General features: G+C 44.6%; 1 protein-coding gene across 1 annotated transcript in view; it reads right to left on the bottom strand.

Annotated features, from left to right (window-relative positions):
• Positions 1–17518, bottom strand: part of LOC147451401 (DNA-directed RNA polymerases II, IV and V subunit 3-like) — a 66877-nt gene extending 49359 nt beyond the window's left edge. Inside the window, exon 1 of the mRNA XM_086520320.1 lies at positions 17023–17518. Coding sequence (XP_086376446.1) covers positions 17023–17315 — 293 coding nt within the window. The 5' untranslated portion in view covers positions 17316–17518. The remainder of the gene's footprint in view (positions 1–17022) is intronic.
• Between the last annotated feature and the right edge of the window lie 644 nt (positions 17519–18162).

Genomic DNA, 18162 nt, shown 5'->3' with positions numbered 1-18162 from the left:
ATCTCGTTCCGAGAACAGATTGAGCGGTTTACATTGGGTCTACCTACAGAGATCCGAGACCACTGCTTGGAACAGAAGTCAGCTTCTATTCAAGAGTTGATGAGTCATGCGAAGCGGGGCTTTGCAATTCACTCTGGCAGACTGACCTACCCCACAGACGAGGTCACGACACAACGAACCAGACAGACTTCTGGGAATGAGAGTAGAAAAAGAAAGAGCAACCCAGAGAAAAAGGATGCACGACCCAGACTTACTCCTCAGGAGCGGACTCGCTACATCAGGGAGGGGAAGTGCTTTGGATGCGGGGAAACTGGACATATCTCCGCGAAGTGCCCTAGAAAGGCACAGAAAGAACAGAATGATAAAGACGACGACAGGTCTGAGAGTTCGAGAGTAGCTGAGGAATGTGGCAGAAAAGGCAGATAGAAAAGCAGAACTGGTACCACATGGTGTGGGACCTGCACCGAATCTAATGAATGAAAGTACAAACTTTGCCGCTTTCGGGGCAAAGTGAAGGATCAGGAAGCTCTTTTGAAGGAGCCAAGGCCAACTTCTTTTCACTTGGAATTGGCGGCTCGATTTGGAACTACGCCCGACAGACTGACGCCACAGGTGGAGGTAGTTCGACTGGCACCCGGATGGGATGTTGCCATTACACCAAGCATTGGCAAACTTCGTTTGCAATGACAGGGGTGTTCAGGGCACGCGAGTGACGTTCTACTCGGGATCCCTTGGTACCACAAGAACTACGCCGTGGTTAACTACCGGGCCGAGAAAGCGACTTTGATAAATGAAGGGCTTAGAGATTGTACTTGATGAACTTCAGTTTTCTTACTCATTCTTCTGGGAGAACTGAACGATGGATAAAGGTTGAATATGTTTTGACTTGAAGAAAAGAACGCCAAGATTTTTTTTCTCCACGCTCATGCCGATTGCTTTTGAGAGGGCCTGAAGATCATACCATTGATCTGATATCTGGAAGCACGCCACCGAATCGGCCACCTCATCGTGTGAGCCGAGTACAGAATGAAAAGATTATGAACTCAGTGAAAGACCTCTTGGAAAAAGGTCTTGTCCAGCCTAGTACTTCACCGTATTGCTCTCCAGTGTTGTTGGTTTTGAAGAAAGACGGATCTTGGAGAATGTGCATCGATTATCGCGCTCTCAACGAAATCACCATCAAGAACAGATTTCCGATTCCTAGGATCGATGATATACTCGACAGGTAACAGGGATCCTCGTGCTTTAGCAGGATTGACTTGAAGAGTGGATATCATCAGATCAGGATAGCGCCAGAAGATGTCTACAAGACAGCTTTTCGGACGACTTTTGGGTTATTTGAGTTTTTGGTGATGCCTTTTGGCTTAACCAATGCTCCTGCGACATTTAACCGGATGATGGATAGGATTTTTCGAGAGTACAGGCTATTTGTTGGCACTTTCTTTGACGACATCATTGTTTTCTCCAAGAATGAGGCAGAACACAGAGATCATCTGCTTCAAGTCTTTCAGGCATTACGAGATCACACATTAGTGATTAATGCTAAGAAAAGCGAATTTTTCCTACCAGAGATACACTTTTTGGGACACATTGTGTCAACAGCAGGAGTGCAAATGAACCCGGCCAAGATAGAGACTATCCGTGATTGGCCCGATTTGAGGAATGTCCATGAAGTTAGAAGCTTCTTGGGACTGTGTTCGTACTACAGGCGGTTCATACGAAAGTTTGTAGAGGTTGCTTCCCCTTTGCATACCTTGACACAAAAAGGAGTACCTTTTTCGTGGGGACCCACAGAGGTGACTGCCTTTCGGACATTGAAAGAGAAATTGACTACGGGACCTATTTTGACTTTGCCGGACTTGCAGAAGTCATTTGAAGTATATTGTGATGCTTGTGGTCGTAGTTTTGGTGCGGTCTTGATGCAAGAAGGCCATGTCATAGCTTACGAGAGCCGTTTGTTCTCTAGGCCGGAGATTACAGCACAGATCTATGGAAAGTACCCAGTTCTTCTTCTTCTTCTTCTGACAGTTCTTCTAGCTCCTGGGATTCGAGCAAAGCAGACAGAAAAGGTAAAAAGCGAAGCAAGAAGCAACGCTTTGGAAAGGGCAAGAGAAAGGTAAAGAAGGCTAAATCTCGCCCAGAGACTGACAGTTCTACTGAGGACTCGTCTACAGACTGCTCAGATTCCGATGACGGAAAGTTTTATGCGAACAAGAAGAATTTTTACAAAGCCAACCAGTATGACTTTCTCGAAGATAAAAGCAAGAAAGTCCGAGAGTTTAAGGAAGGTGGCCACTCGATCAAGTTTGATACTTTTTCAGGATACTCGGATGCTTCGAAGGCTGTGTCTTTTTTTTCAGCAGTTTGACATCGCTTTCGCGGGAGGACGCTATTCAGAGCACTCCAAGATTCAGAGAGCTGCCTCTTACTTTAAGAGGAATGCTCGTACTTGGTGGTCCACGCTTCTTTTAAACAAGACTACGCCAGTTAAATGGCTGAAATTTAAGAAACTTTTTATTTCTTCTTGGTTGACGCAAGAATATGAACGAGATGTACGAGCTGCTTGGAACCATCTTCGGATGACCAAGAAAGATACAATCAATGCTTATTGTGAAAGATTCTGGAACTCTTCTCTACCCGCCTCTTCATTCAAGAAGATCTCGTTCAGAGAACAGATTGAGCGGTTTACCTTGGGTCTACCTACAGAGATCCGAGATCACTGCTTGGAACAGAAGTCAGCTTCTGTTCAGGAGTTGATGAGTCATGCGAAGCGGGGCTTTGCCATTCACTCTGGCAGTCTGACCTACCCCACAGATGAGGCCATGACACAACAAGCCGAACAGACTTCTGGGAATGAAAGTAGAAAGAAAAAGAGCAAGCCAGAGAAAAAGGATGCACGACCCAAGCTTACTCCTGAGGAGAGAGCTCACTTCATCAGAGAGGGGAAGTGCTTTGGATGCGGGGAACATGGACATATTTCCGCAAAGTGCCCTGATAAGGCACAGAAAGAACAGAATGATAAAGAGGACGACAGGTCTGAGAGTTCGAGAGCAACAGAGGAATGTGGCAGAAAAGGCAGATAGAAAAGCAGAACTGGTACCACATGGCGTGGGACCTGCAGCGAATCTAATGAATGAAAGTACAAACTTTGCCGCTTTCGGGGCAAAGTGAAGGATCAGGAAGCTCTTTTGAAGGAGCCAAGGCCAACTTCTTTTCACTTGGAATTGGCGGCTCGATTTGGAACTACACCCGACAGACTGACGCCACAGGCGGAGGTAGTTCCACTGGCACCCGGATGGGATGTTGCCATTACACCGAGCATTGGCAAACTTTGTTTGCAATGACAGGGGTGTTCAGGGCACGAGTGTGAAGTTCTACTCGGGATCCCTTGGTACCACAAGAACTACGCCGAGGTTGACTACCGGGCCGAGAAAGCGACTTTGATAAATGAAGGGCTTAGAGATTGTACTTGATGAACTTCAGTTTTCTTACTCATTCTTTTGGGAGAACTGAACGATGGATAAAGGTTGAATATGTTTTGACTTGAAGAAAAGAACGCCAAGATTTTTTTCTCCACGCTCATGCCGATTGCTTTTGAGAGGGTCTGAAGATCATACCATTGATCTGATATCTGGAAGCACGCCACCGAATCGGACACCTTATCGTGTGAGCCGAGTACAGAATGAAAAGATTATGAACCCAATGAAAGACCTCTTGGAAAAGGGTCTTGTCCAACCTAGTACTTCACCGTATTGCTCTCCAGTGTTGTTGGTTTTTGAAGAAAGACAGATCTTGGAGAATGTGCATCGATTATAGAGCTCTCAATAAAATCACCATCAAGAACGCATTTCCGATTCCTAGGATCAATGATATACTCGACAAGTTACAGGGATCCTCCTGCTTTAGCAGGATTGACTTGAAGAGTAGATATCATCAGATCAGGATAGCGCCAGGAGATGTCTACAAGACAACTTTTCGGACAACTTTTGGGTTATTTTAGTTTTTGGTGATGCCTTTTGGCTTAACCAATGCTCCTGCGACTTTTAACCGGATGATGGATAGGATTTTTCGAGAGTACAGGCTATTTGTTGGCACTTTCTTTGACGACATCATTGTTTTCTCCAAGAATGAGGTAGAACACAGAGATCATCTCCATCAAGTCTTTCAGGCATTACGAGATCACAAGTTAGTGATTAATGCAAAGAAAAGTGAATTTTTCCTACCAGAGATACACTTTTTGAGACACATTGTGTCAGCAACAGGAGTGCAAATGGACCCGGCCAAGATAGAGACTATCCATGATTGGCCCGATTTGAGGAATGTCCATGAAGTTAGAAGCTTCTTGGGACTGTGTTCGTACTACAGGGGGTTCATACGAAAGGTTGCAGAGGTTGCTTCCCCTTTGCATATCTTGACACAGAAAGGAGTACCTTTTTCGTGGGGACCCATAGAGGTGACTGCCTTTCGGACATTGAAAGAGAAATTGACTACGGGACCTGTTTTGACTTTGCCGGACTTGCAGAAGTCATTTGAAGTGTATTGTGATGCTTGTGGTCGTAGTCTGGGTGCGGTCTTGATGCAAGAAGGCCATGTCATAGCTTACGAGAGCCGTTTGTTCTCTAGGCCGGAGATGATAGCACAGATCTATGGGAAAGAGCTTTTGGCGGTTATCCACGCTCTTACTCAGTGGCGGCATTACCTACTCGGAGCGGATTTTACTGTCTTTACAGACCATCAGAGTTTGCGCTACTTCTTGTCACAGAAGCAGCTTTCGGAAAAGCAAATGCGGTGGGTGAACATCTTGTCACAGTTCCACTTCCAGATTGTCCATGTGCAGGGAGAGAAGAATGTGGTGGCAGATGCTTTGTCTCCAAAACCGTTGGTTCTGGCTATTTCCGCGATACATCATAGGAGCTTCGAGGATATGGTCAATCAGTGTGCCACAGATACAGATTTTGCAGATATTTTCACACGGATACGGGATGGGGAGACAGTAGCTGGATACTCCCTTCGGGAAGGCTACTTGATGAAAAAGACTATGTTGTGCGTTACACAGCCGTTGAGGGAAAAGGTTATGACTGATTGCCACTGTCCACCTTTTACGGGTCACCGCGGCATTGCTACCACCATGAAAGGGGTAGAGAGAGATTTCTTTTGGCGGAGACTGAAGAAGGATGTGTAAGAGTTTGTGCGCAGTTGCTTGGTATGCCAGAAGGTCAAGTTTGACAGGTATAAGGCACAGGGATTGTTACAACCTTTACCCATACCCACCCACCCCTTGGAAAATATTGAAATGGATTTCATTTTTTTTGATCTCCCGAGAATACAGAATGATCACGATGATTTTCCGATTACATGGCACGCCTGAGACGATTGTCTCCGACAGAGACCCCAGATTTATGAGTTTGTTTTGGAAGGCAATTTGGGAGAACATTGGCACGCGGTTGCAGTTCTCGTCATCGTTCCACTTGCAGACTCACGGGCAATCTGAGATTGCCAATTCAGTGATTTTAGATTTATTGAAGTCTTGTATCTCGCATCAGAAGACTCAATGGGAAAAGAACTTACCTTTGGTGGAATTTGCCTACAATAACACGATACACTCTTCGACGGGGAAGACGCCATGTGAGATTGTTGAAACTGCTACGAAGGTTCCATCCTTCCTGAGCACGAAAGATTAGAAATTTGAAGCGGATGAATATTCACGAGACTTGGATACGGCTTTTGCCAAGGTTCGCGAGACTTTGCAGAAGTCTCAAGAACGACAGAAAAAGGCAGCGGTTCGCCATCGTCGCGACTGGAAACTGAAGGAGGATGATTGGGTGCTCTTACTTTTGAGAAGGCACGCCTAAGAAAGAAAAAGGGAAAGGAGAGGCTTTTTCCAAAGCTTAGTATGTGATACTACGGACCTTTCCACATTACTGACAAGATAAATGATGTCTCCTTCCGACTGAAACTGCCAGATACTTGGAGGATTCACAATGCATTGCATGTGAGTCTCTTGAAACCTGTTAAGGGTGATGTGCCTGATGATGGGGAGCCTGATGAGCAACCCAAAGTGGAAGAAAACGAGGAGATCCTTGTTCCTGAACAGATTTTGGCACATAATGATACGAAGAAAGGTAAAGTCCGAAGGCGGTTCTTGGTTAAGTTCAAGAACTTTCCTGCATTTGATGCGAAGTGGATGGAGGAGGAGTACCTAGCAAATACTCCGCGGATTATGAAACTTTACCTCGATGTTTTGGTTTAGCATAGTCTACTCCAAACGGAACCCAGAATTCAGCTTGGCCGGAGATCTAGTGCAGTGGGATGCACAAGAGGGGAGTCACTCCACTGCTTTGTCAACATATGCCTCGATTTTGATACTAAAGTCACTGATGTCTCTTTGAGCTTCAGGGATACTGAGAGCTGACAGTATTCTGCTGGATGACTTTATGAAAAGGAATTCCAGATTATGATACTGATTTGTTCTTGACTTCTTGTGAGTGCAGGAACTGATAGCCGAAATGACTGCAGCATTTTGGTCTGATTGATCTCGAATAGACATGGTTGCAATAGGGGTTAGACAATCGGACATCGTTGAGGTCCCAATTGGACCTAGATGTGATTGTTAGCTACATTGCCGATAAATCATGGTCTACGATCCGAATGAATGTTGAATGTCATGTGATGTCCTGTGATGTCTGGTGATGTCCTGTGATGTCATGTGATGTGACTGTCGATTTTGTACATGTGCTAGATGTGTGTTCCTAGTACGTAGGTACTAACAGTCAGTGTCTGCTAAGACGGTTTATGGCTTTTGTCGGTTTTTGCAGGCGTAATCGCGGCCGATTACAATGCTTTCAAGAGGGCGGTATGTCACAAAGTGATGACGTGGCGGACAGCAGAAACCCTAATTTCTGCCAAAAACCCTAAAATTCCTGCAAACCCTAATTTTTGCCAGAAACCCTAATTTCCGAAAATCGCGGAGGCGGATTATTACTAAAATAAAATTAATGGAAAATGATGAGCGACGCTAATTTCGCTTTTTCTCTACTTAAATGAGAAAGAGAGAGAGAATGCTTTTGCTTTCATGTTTTGACTCTCTGTGAGAGAGAGAGAGAGAGCTATTGCTTTTGATTTGAAGCTTTTGGGGCTCTGCTTTTGGGCATCCCTTGTAACCTTTAAATTAGTGGTGAGGGCCTCACTTCTCAGAGCATCTGGACGCAAAGTCTGAGAGTGAAACCCTAACCGCTCTCTTGTACTTTGATGATTGATTAATACAAAAAGAAATACCGAAAGGGGCGCCAGTCTTTGGGGCCAATATCTCTAGGCACGGAACTCCGTCGGGCCAGTGCAAATCTATTGTGATCTGTGAATTGTTTGGAAGTGGTTATTTGGTGCTGTCGCGGTTGATTCTTGACTTGGAGTGTCCAAGTTTGTTACATATCCATTCCGCTTCGGGTGACGACCATGCACTAGGATCTTTGGTTCTTAAGTTCACGAGGAACTTGGGTTCTTGAGGGTCTTGAGGTTCTTGAGGTTTTCTTTCGCTTGCAAACCGTGTTTGAGAAGGATCTTTTCTTCACCCGAGTTCTACTCCTTTCTGCGGGCGCACCCCTTGGCGGCCTTGCGCTCACACCAAGGTTGCTTTTTCCCACCTCACGTCGATTGGCCGGCCACTAAGTGCACGGTCTGCTCTCAATGAAAAGAGACACAAGGGGAGGCTGGACAAGCCCTTCTTTCTTGGGATTCCTGTCACTCTTCAAAAAACACGATTAGGAATCGACACGCTTAAGCGAACTTGGGTTCGTGTGACCAGCAAAAAAAAACCTTGTGATTTTTGTGGTTCTTTCCTTGAGTGATACAGAACACTGCCAAAGCTCTGATACCAATGTAAGGTGCAGCGGAATTAATGTTGTTCTTTCTCAAGATGAGTGTTCCATATTTTGCTCAAGGTTCCTTTTAGTTCTTATGGAAGGGAGAGCCTTCCGTTCTTAAAGGAAAGTGCTATGATCACGAACAAAGTGAGTGGATATTGTGCGTGCAAGTGTATGAGACTGAGAGATAGAGGGAAGAGAGATACGACACCAGAGACGTAAAACCCTCCTCCGAAGGCCCCACTCTAGTTGGCGAGAGTGGTCTATGATTGATTGCACAAACGGGTACAATGATGATGCATGGATTGATGCAGATCTAGTCTATGTCGACGATGATAACCGGGATGGCGATGACGACAAAGGGGCTGAAAACTGAATGAAACTAACTACTGTCCAAAATCGCTAACTGCTGAATTCTGCTGCAACTGAATTGCTGAAATTTGGGCTGACCTTGTGTTGCTGAAAAACGCAGGTTTGGGCTGAGAAAAACGCTGAGATTGGCTGCGTTTTTGGATGCTGAATTTGCTTGATAAAAACGCTGATGACTGCTGTGTTTTAGGGCTGAAAACGCTGCTGTCCTGCTGCGGGTTAAGGCTGAAAACGCTAGATTTAAATGGGGGTGAAGCTATGCGTATCTGCTTAAATCGCCAAGGCAAATGGATGGCTAGCGATGATGCAAAACGGCAGGGCTGAGGGAGGGAAAACACCAAGGCAAGGGTTGATGGAAAACGCCAAGAGGATCTTGGAGAGTCTTGCTGAGAGAGGAGGGAACCTGTCGCCAATGGCCTGCTGTTCTCCTTGCTCATCTGCCCTTTAGTGCTAACTTTGGTTTGCTTATATATTTTCTTAACCAAATTGCCCTACCTACTTTTGTTGGAAAGTCACTTAAATTAATAAGTGAAAAATGTCAAAGATAGGTAAAATAGGCTAAATGCACTGGAAAAATCCCCTAACTGATTCTAATGGATTCTTATGGGAATGCTTATGATCATGCTGTGTGCAACCAGAGGATATGCATCTATACTAAGTGACTGGGCATGCACGGTCTACAAATAGACTCACAAAAAGTGCCAGATCACTTCTAATCTAGACTGACTCCACTGACGGAAACCCTGTTATGGTGTAGCTTGTCCACGGGCACATAGGGTTGGATGTGTCAAGTGACACTTACAGCAGATGCATATCCTCTGGTTGCACACAGCATGACCATCAGATTACAGTTAGAACCCATCGGAAGCATTTTTACAATGCATAGACCTATTTTTCCTATTTTAGCCATTTTTCACTTATTATTTTTAAGTGACTTTTATTGGGACTGGGTAGTGCAATTTGACTCAGCTTGTATAAACGAAAACCTAGCGCTAGTGGATTCTGGTAGCAGAGGCAACACAGACCAGACATCCAACAGGCACCTTCTCAGTAAGACCTTCCCCAACAGCATACCTAGCGTTTTTGCCACAAGCAGAAGCCTAGCGTTTTCATCAACAGCAGAAGCCTTGGCGTTTTGCATTGCAAATCAGCCCCGGCGACAGCAGGACCAGCAGAAGCCTAGCGTTTTTGCAACAGACCCCCAATTCAGCCTGGCAATTTTTTGAGCAGCATAGCAGACCAGCGTCTTGCAGTTCCATCACAATAGAAACAAGAATAGCACCAACGTTTTCAGTTTTCAGCGTGTAGATACCGTACCGCAGCCCCCAAACCTCGCAGATCTCACCTTCCCACAGCAGATCCTCGCTGCACGGTCAGATCAGCCACAGTTTGCAGATTCAGCCCGGAAAACGCAGATTTCAGCATCTGCGTTTTCAGCGCGTCGTCGTCGCATCGTCGTCATCGACGTCGTCACCGACATAGAGTCAAAATTCAGCAAATAAAGATTTGCAGATTTCAACCCTTTGAGCGTTTTCAGATTTCAGCCCGTCTCGTCGTCGTCGACATCATCGGCAAGTCAAAGCATTGTAGAGATTTATGCAATCAATAATAGACCGCTCTCGCCATAGAGAGTGGGGCCTTTGAAGGATTACTACAAAAGAAACTCTGGCAACAACTCAGAATCCTCGCCCACAACAAACAACTTCTCGAGATTCTCATGAAAGTCAATCTCAAAGGCCTCGTTTGACGCCTCAACAACAAGACGCTTTATTACAAGAAGGCAGATGTTTCGGATGTTTTCAATCAAGGCATAATTATTTTAATTGTCCCCTCCAAACCGATAGACCCGCCAAGTCGACACCTGCTACGATAGCCGATCGATCTTAAAGACCACCTCTGTCTAAGTGAGCTAGACCTGCAATTGGGCTTGTACCTAATATTTATGATATCAATCTCGAAAGTTCTAATGAATTGTGCAGAGCATATGGAAAAATCAACGGCTGAAAGTCCTAATCTTCTCTACCGAGAATTTCATCCATCTCGACTTCCTCAAGCAAATGGACTTTGACTATGATTCACACGGTGGAGAACTTGAAGCCGAGCTAGCCACGGGGCAAACTCAAAAGGTGATATTCTCATCGGTGCTCTTCCATAAGGATACAATGGAAAAGCAGATTTTCACATCGTCAAGTTTTGCAATTGCGACGCTCTCTTGGGCATGCCTTGGTATGACAAGAATGACAAGAGACTCCAAATACGGAACCGTACAATCACTTTAATCCATAAGGACAAGCCAATCGTCCTTAAAGTTGGACTGTCTGAACAAAACCCCAAATAAATTTCGAATTGCTTTGTATTTTGAATACTTTTCGACTTTGTTTGAGAATGAACTGTTTGGAATTTGTCTACAATAAATTTTATTTGTTTTATACCTTTCTTGGTGCCTACTGAAGTTTGTTTGACTCTGGTTTTGAAATTGGTTTCAAGAATTTGTGATTTACTCCCGAGAGGAGTACTGAGGAGAAAATTGGTGCTTGATGATGTCTGGATATCTTTGTCTCGGACTTTCCTAGAACGAGTGTTCATGTTTGTTGTGAGCATCTAAACCATGCAGATCAGGTGTCTGGGGAGAGTTTAGTTGCATGTTGGAAACCTCTGAACGACACATACTAGGTGTTTGGGGAGCGTTTGGTTGAATTAGTCCTCTAAGCTCATGGCCCGCACCTTTTAGGTTATAAGATAGTCGTTCACTAGCTTCATGCTTAAGACCGTCTCCCTACGAGGAGTACTCAGCAACATTGTTTGTTGTGTCTTGTAACATGCATATGTGAACATCTGTGTTCGTATCGTGATGTGCCAACCACTGAATATTCCTAATTGGGTGAGATTGCCTGAGTATGTAATTTTACTGCATCGAGACACTCGCTACAGATCAACATGGTCAAGGTGCGATGGCTAATTTTGCTACGCCAGAATATCAAGAGCTCCGATATGGAATGAAAAACTGAATGATGTCACAAGACGGGCACCACGTGCCAATAGAAAAGAGCAGATTGAACAGACTTTAAGCACTTCAAATAACAACTGAATTGAGAGAGAGAGAGAGAGAGAGAGAGAGAGAGAGAGAGAGACAACACGTGACATGGAGTGGCGGAATTCCACCCCAGAGAGTATTGGCCCCAAACCTTGGTGCCCCTTTCAGTATTTCTATATATTGCATCAACACAGTACAAGCCGGTACTCGAGACTCTGCACCTTCTCCAGGAAGCATGCCAGAGAATGAGCCCTAGCCTCATATTTAAAGGCCCTTGGCCTAAAAAGCAATTTACATGAAAAGCTTTCAAACTCAAAAGCTTCTGGTCCAAAAAGCAATGCCAAAAGTTGCCAGCGTAAATCACGGAAATCTCCCTGCTGCCCTCAAGGTTAGGGTTTCTGCAGTTTTAGGGTTTCTGGCAGCAAAATTAGGGTTTGCAGGTTTTAGGGTTAGGGTTTTCAGAATTAGGATTTGCATTTTTTAGGGTTAGGGTTTCCAAAATTAGGGTTTACAAGTTTTAGGGTTAGGGTTTCCAAAATTAGGGTTTCAACAGTTAGGGTTAGGGTTTCTGCTCTCGGGCAGCCACGTCATCACTTTGTGACAGTTTAGGCCCCTCGGCCACATCTGTAAGTTGGCTCCATTCTTTAGGCTTTGACACGTCAGCAGTTTGTTACATCTCTCCTTCTTGAAAGAGAGTAATCGTCCGTGATTACAACATATCTGCAAAACAACTCAAGTTAGCTCAAGAAAAAAAATTCCGAGGGACATTTCGAGGGACAATCAGTTTTGCTCTTTTTATTAAGGAGTTAGCTTCTCCTTTCTGCTCTTATGATCAAGGAGTTAGCTTCTCCTTTCGGCTCTTTTGATCAAGCAGTTAGTCGTCCAGATCGGAACTCTTGATATTCCAGCGTAGTAAAATTAGCCATCACACCCAGACCGTACTGATCTTCCACGGGTGTCTTGATGCACTAAAATTACATACCCAGGCAATCTGATCGAATTAGGAATATTCAGTGGTTGGCATATCACAATGCAACACAAATGCTTAAATATGCATGTTACAAGACATAGAAACATAAAGCCACCGATGAACACTCCTCCCGCATAACCTAACAAGGTCCGGGCCGGGAGATATTCAACGACTCCCTCATCACTCCTCCCGCATAACCTAAAAAGATCCGGGCCGGGAGATATAGAGGCCTTTTACAACCAAACGCCCCTCAGACCGCAGCCTGCGTCGTTTGGAGGTGCTGAGAGTAACCACTGCTCAGACTTCTTAATACTCCTCCCACATAACCATCCAGGTCCGGGCCGGGAGTCACAACAATAATACTCCCCCCGTAAATAACCACAAGGGTCCGGGCCATGAGTAAAAATAGCACTTTTCAATCATTCAATACTCCCCCCGCAAATAACCACAAGGGTCTGGGCCATGAGAATGAACAAGCATTCTCAAACATCATTTCTCACTTCTCCATCAGGGAGTAAAATCACCAATCATTGAAACCAGTATCAAACCAAAGTCAAACAATTCAAATCGACACCAAAACAGGTTCAAAACAGGTACCATCCATTTCAAACAAATTCCAAACAGGATCACCAAACAAGATCAAACAGAACTCAAACTTAAAAAGCAATCTCCACATCAGTCGAGCTCGAAAAGTCAACTGACTTTCCATCCTAAAACCTGCATCAAAAATTAGGGTTAGGTTCCTTCCATAATGTCGTAGTCGAGCACAGCATGGTCCATCGGCTCTTGGACAGACAGTGTTTGTTTGGCGGCGATGGTAGTCCCAAGAGATAGCAATCACACCGAACCTCCAAGGTCATCTGCTCGTGAAGAGACATCTACTGAGAGATGTCGAGAAATTTCAAGATATAATCTGCTAGGGTTTCCGTGGCAAGCATTTCAGGATACCCCACCCTGCCAGAAGTTGCACTCCGAAGGAAGATGTCAGAAACCATATAAATTTGGGCAAAAATTTTCTTGAAAGCTTGCCAAGTACTTGGAGTATGCTGCTTGGTAGCTATCAACATCTGCATGGCACTGCCTCTGAGAAAAACAGTGACTCGAAACAAATCTTGGATCCTTCTTTTGCAAGTGATCTTAATCGCTTATGCCCTGTAAGACATGAGCGGTGAACACGGGAGCGCATCCGATGCGCGTTGAAGTAAGGGTGGGAGTGGCTAATAAGTCCGGTAAAATTCCAATAGCTCTGTCTGCTCTTTTGTAGGACCGGTATGCTTTCAAAAAAGCACACGCCTGATGCCCTGATACCACTGTCACAAGACGGGCACCACGTGCCAATAGAAAAGAACAGATTGAACAGACTTTAAGCACTTCAAATAACAATTGAATTGAGAGAGAGAGAGAGAACACGCGACATGGAGTGGCGGAATTCCACCCCAGAGAGTATTGGCCCCAAACCTTGGCGCCCTTTTGGTATTTCTTTATATTGCATCAACACAGTACAAGCCGGTACTCGAGACTCTGCACCTTCTCCAGGAAGCATGAAACTAAGTCAGAATTTGTAAATAATTAATTTATTTACAAGAAAATAATTATCTAATTAGTTGTGTGCACACCAGAATAGACCTAGCAGTTCTAAGGCCTCAGGTGAGCCTAAATGCGGGCTAGAACACCTCAGAGGGACCTTAGCAGAAATTACCCTGAAGCCCTAGTGATTGGGAAATCGGGTCTTCAGAAAGGGGTAAGCAATAGCCTCAGATTTTAGGCTCAGGAAAAATACGCGCGTCAGTACAAGCACATGAATGAGATGGGGTCCTTAGAACAGTGACCCTAAGGCTAATAAAGCTAATAAAGCCTTAGGGTAAGTTTCGTGAAATTAAATTTAACTGTCCGTGCCCGGACGGGCGGCCAAACAAGTGTGAACAGGTAAAGGCGGTGCAGTGCAAGTGCAGCATTGCGCCGGCAGACCTTTGGTGTTCTCATAAAAGAATCATTGGTAGCATTTGTTAGTTAGTTGCACATTTTTAATTAATGAGCTAGAAGTTTTTAAAGTCAAAAGTTGAATGGTTTTTAAGTTTTTAAAGTAAGTGTGCCAAGTGGCACACTTACCAATGCAAACTAACTCTCTCACTCTCATTCTCATCCTCTCTCTCTTCCTAGCGCCCCCTCTCCCTGATGACTATTTAGGAGCCCCCCCTCCCCCATTTTCAGGGCTGGCAGTGCACCTACCCCCCCCTAATGTGAGCGTGCTCTACGCGGTGGAGCCCTCCATTGAAGCTTGAGAGCAGCCCCTTGCGACAGATGTGGTAGCTTTGTGCTCCCATTGTCAAGAACAAGGGATCTCACAGTCATAGACACCTTCTGGTGAAGTTTCATCGCGAGAAGTGGCCGTAGACGCTCTCTTAGCAGAGTGCGGCTGCTGTAATTCTCTGTTTTCAGCCCCTAATCACCTCGATTAGGGCTGTTTTCAGCAGATCAGCCATAGAAATTCTCTTCTCTCTCCTTATCCTAAGTCTACATCAAGTTTGGTGCGATTCCATCGTGAAGAAGACCTCTGTTTCGGCGTAGGGGTGTGCACAGGTAAGAATTTCAGGTTATGTGCAGAAAATTACAGCAAGCATGTGTGTGTGCATTTTGCTTGTTTCTCTTTTGTGTTCGATGCATGAATGAATGAGCATGAAGGCAACACATAACGGAAGATGGACTCTCCTCTGTGAGAGCTTCCGATGAGCTGTTTCGGAAGATAGACTCTCTTTTCGAGAGCTTCCAACCAGTCTCGCAGAAGAGAGGAAATCCCCTAAGCAGTAAGAAAGTGGAAACACTTTCTCAGTCAGTAGTCAGAACAGAACAGAAGAAAGAATAGAGGACGGGCGTATGCCCCGTTCCTGTGCTTGTAAAGATTCTCCCTTAATAATAAAGATATTCTCTTTATTGGAGGGGGGACCAGCCCATCTTCTGGTCCCCAATGAAGTGTCAAGTTTTCTCGCTCCCTCTAATTCTCTTGAGTATTTGAAGTGCAATTAAACGTCAGTTTACGCTTCCGTATTTTTGTGACAAAGCATGCCAAAGAATGAGCCCTAGCCTCATATTTAAAGGCCCTTGGCCTAAAAAGCAATTTACATGAAAAGCTTTCAAACTCAAAAGCTTCCGGTCCAAAAAGCAATGCCAAAAGCTGCCAGCGTAAATCACGAAAATCTCCCTGCTGCCCTTAGGGTTAGGGTTTCTGCAGTTTTAGGGTTTTTGGCAACAGAATTAGGGTTAGCAGGTTTTAGGGTTAGGGTTTTTAAAATTAGGGTTTGCATTTTTTAGGGTTAGGGTTTCCAAAATTAGGGTTTACAAGTTTTAGGGTTAGGGTTTCCAAAATTAGGGTTTCACAAGTAAGGGTTAGGGTTTCTACTCTCGGGCAGCCACGTCATCACTTTGTGACAGTTTAGGCCCCTTGGCCACATTTGTAAGTTGGCTTCATTCTTTAGGCTTTGACACGTCAACAGTTTGTTACAAATGACCCTCAGATATTTTTGAGCTAACTTTAGTTGTTTTGCAAAATTAATCGAGGACCCTTACTCTGCAGACGTGGCAAGCCACTGAAGACCCAGCAAGTTAGGGCTCCCCGAGCCTAACCCTAGCCAACCTGAAGATCCCCGTCAAGGGGCCTAAACCCTGGCAGAAGTAGAAGAAGAAGAAGTTCTCACCAACTCACCGAGTGCCCCAAGTACAAAAAAAGGGTTAGGATTAGAATCCTAACCCCCACCAAGGTCCCTCGTTCGACAGGGCCCAAATTAATAAATTAAAGCAAAACTCACTCACACACAAAATTGCGTATCAGCTCATGAGGTGGCAGGCTGTACGGATCCCTCCGCGCTTTGCGCTAACTGTTGCTGATGTGGCAACACTATACGGACAACCCCCAGGGCAAGTGCTTTTGGACCAGATGCTTTTAGATTTCATGCTTTTCATGTAAACTGCTTTTGAAGGGCCAAGGGCCTTTAAATACATATTGTGGGCTATCTCTGTAGCATTCTACCGCGTGGAGAAGCAAAGCAGAGCCATAGAGTTGTACATTGTTCAAGCAATATAAAGAAATACCGAAAGGAGCACCATCGTTTGGGACCAGTGTTCTCTTGTCTCGTGTGTCGTGCATCACTTTCAGTTCAATTGTTTTGAATTGCTAAAAGTCCTTTTAGTCTATTCTTTGCCATTGGCACGTGGTGTTACACTATCAAAAATCGATCGAATCCGTGATAGTTTTAGGTTTCCCCCACCTAACTCCACATCCAAAGCCTTGGAAAAATTGTATACTTAGAAGGGACTCATAGGCAAAAAAGCCATGCATGAGAAAAATCTACCTTAGATATTCATGAAAAAAAAAAATTAAAGCTCTATTAAAGCTCAAAAACTCCCAGTAATATAGCAAGCTATTTTCCATAACCTTTTGAGCAATAAAATCCTCTCTCTCTCTCTTTCACTTGTTAGACACAGAGAGAAAAGGAAAAATCCAAAAAAAATCTCTTGAATGTGATGCATCCGGACGAGTGTATTCACAGCACTTTTGGATGCTTTTGTGTGGACACATGCGAATGCAAGTGCTGATCTTGCCAAGAAGCTGGTCATTAGCACAATGATGGCTGATGTCTAATTCATGCGTACTCATATGCATGTTTGTGTACAATCTTGCTCATGCAAAAACACCCCATGATAGAAATGTATCATCCACATGAATGCATAGTGTAGTTAAACTACTGACTACATATCACAGAAATTTTAAGTGCAAAAAGAGAGAGAGAACCTACTTGCCATCACCATCGCAGGCGTCACAATCACGAGAAAACTTCATGTCCATAGCGCGTGCACTTGTAAGGGGGATGAGACCGAGCCTGTGAGCTATAAACTCGTCATTAAGAACTGAGGAGTTCATCTCGATCTCTACTAGGTCAATGGCTATGGTGGGCACTTCTGCCAACACCACACGGCGCAGAGCATTGGCCATGCTAGCGTCTGTATTACGCAGCTCAAATTTCATGAACTCGTCTTTCATCTCCCGTATCCGTACTGTAGGGAAGCGCTGGTAACTCGCACTTTCCATCGCCTCGCCCACAGAATCCACAGAGGCTTATCTGGGACAAAGACCGTGAGTCCTGTTTCTTCTTGAGCTGACAGCCTCTTCACGTTAGTTGCATCTTGGTTAGCCTAACATCGTTCTAAGGAAAGATGGAAGGAGAAAATTCCTTTTGTAAATCACCTAAAAACAGGCTGGCACAAACATGCCGTGCCTGAGAGAGAGAGAGAGAGAGAGAGAGTTGCTTACACTCATACAAAGAGGGAAAGGGTCTCATTTGTTGTGTTGCATTGGGGAGAGAGAGGTAATTGTGAAATTGAAATGTTGAAATGAAAGCATGCGGAATTGATATTTGAATTTACACAAAAATGAATGTAATCTACTTTCAAGTGGTCTTCATGCATGATTGTACATGTTGTTGAAGCTTAGTTTGACATATGATAGGCATGACTATGTAACATCGATGTCCACATTAGGTCATATGTGTAGTTGGGTTCATCAACTTTCTATTTTTCCAAATTTCAAAGTCTCTGGAGTCCATTATACACAAGGGAGGAACGTAGCACAAAATGTATGCTTGATTTGGTTGCTGAAGAAAATGGAGCGAGGATTTGTGTTTTAGCATAGTGAGCCGTACGGAGGATGAAATATGTTTCGACCTTAACCTCCTCAAGTCAGTGCGATGTTGACTTGGAATGGAATATCTACTTTGTAGTGTGAGTGCGTACACCCTTGCTATTGTCGACTTTGTGGGGAGCACATGTGCAAAGTCTTGAGGAACATGTGTAGTGAAGTTGATAACCTGATGCCGCTAGATGTGTCCGTGATTTGAAGCGAACAAAAGCCCACAATGGCATCGTGTGGACAAGATGGG

This window comes from Adiantum capillus-veneris, chromosome 9 (assembly GCF_014529385.1).
Source record: "Adiantum capillus-veneris isolate H3 chromosome 9, ASM1452938v2, whole genome shotgun sequence".
Lineage (NCBI taxonomy): Eukaryota > Viridiplantae > Streptophyta > Polypodiopsida > Polypodiales > Pteridaceae > Adiantum > Adiantum capillus-veneris.
Note: the sequence above shows the minus strand (reverse complement) of the source record. Positions and strands in the feature narration are given on the sequence as shown.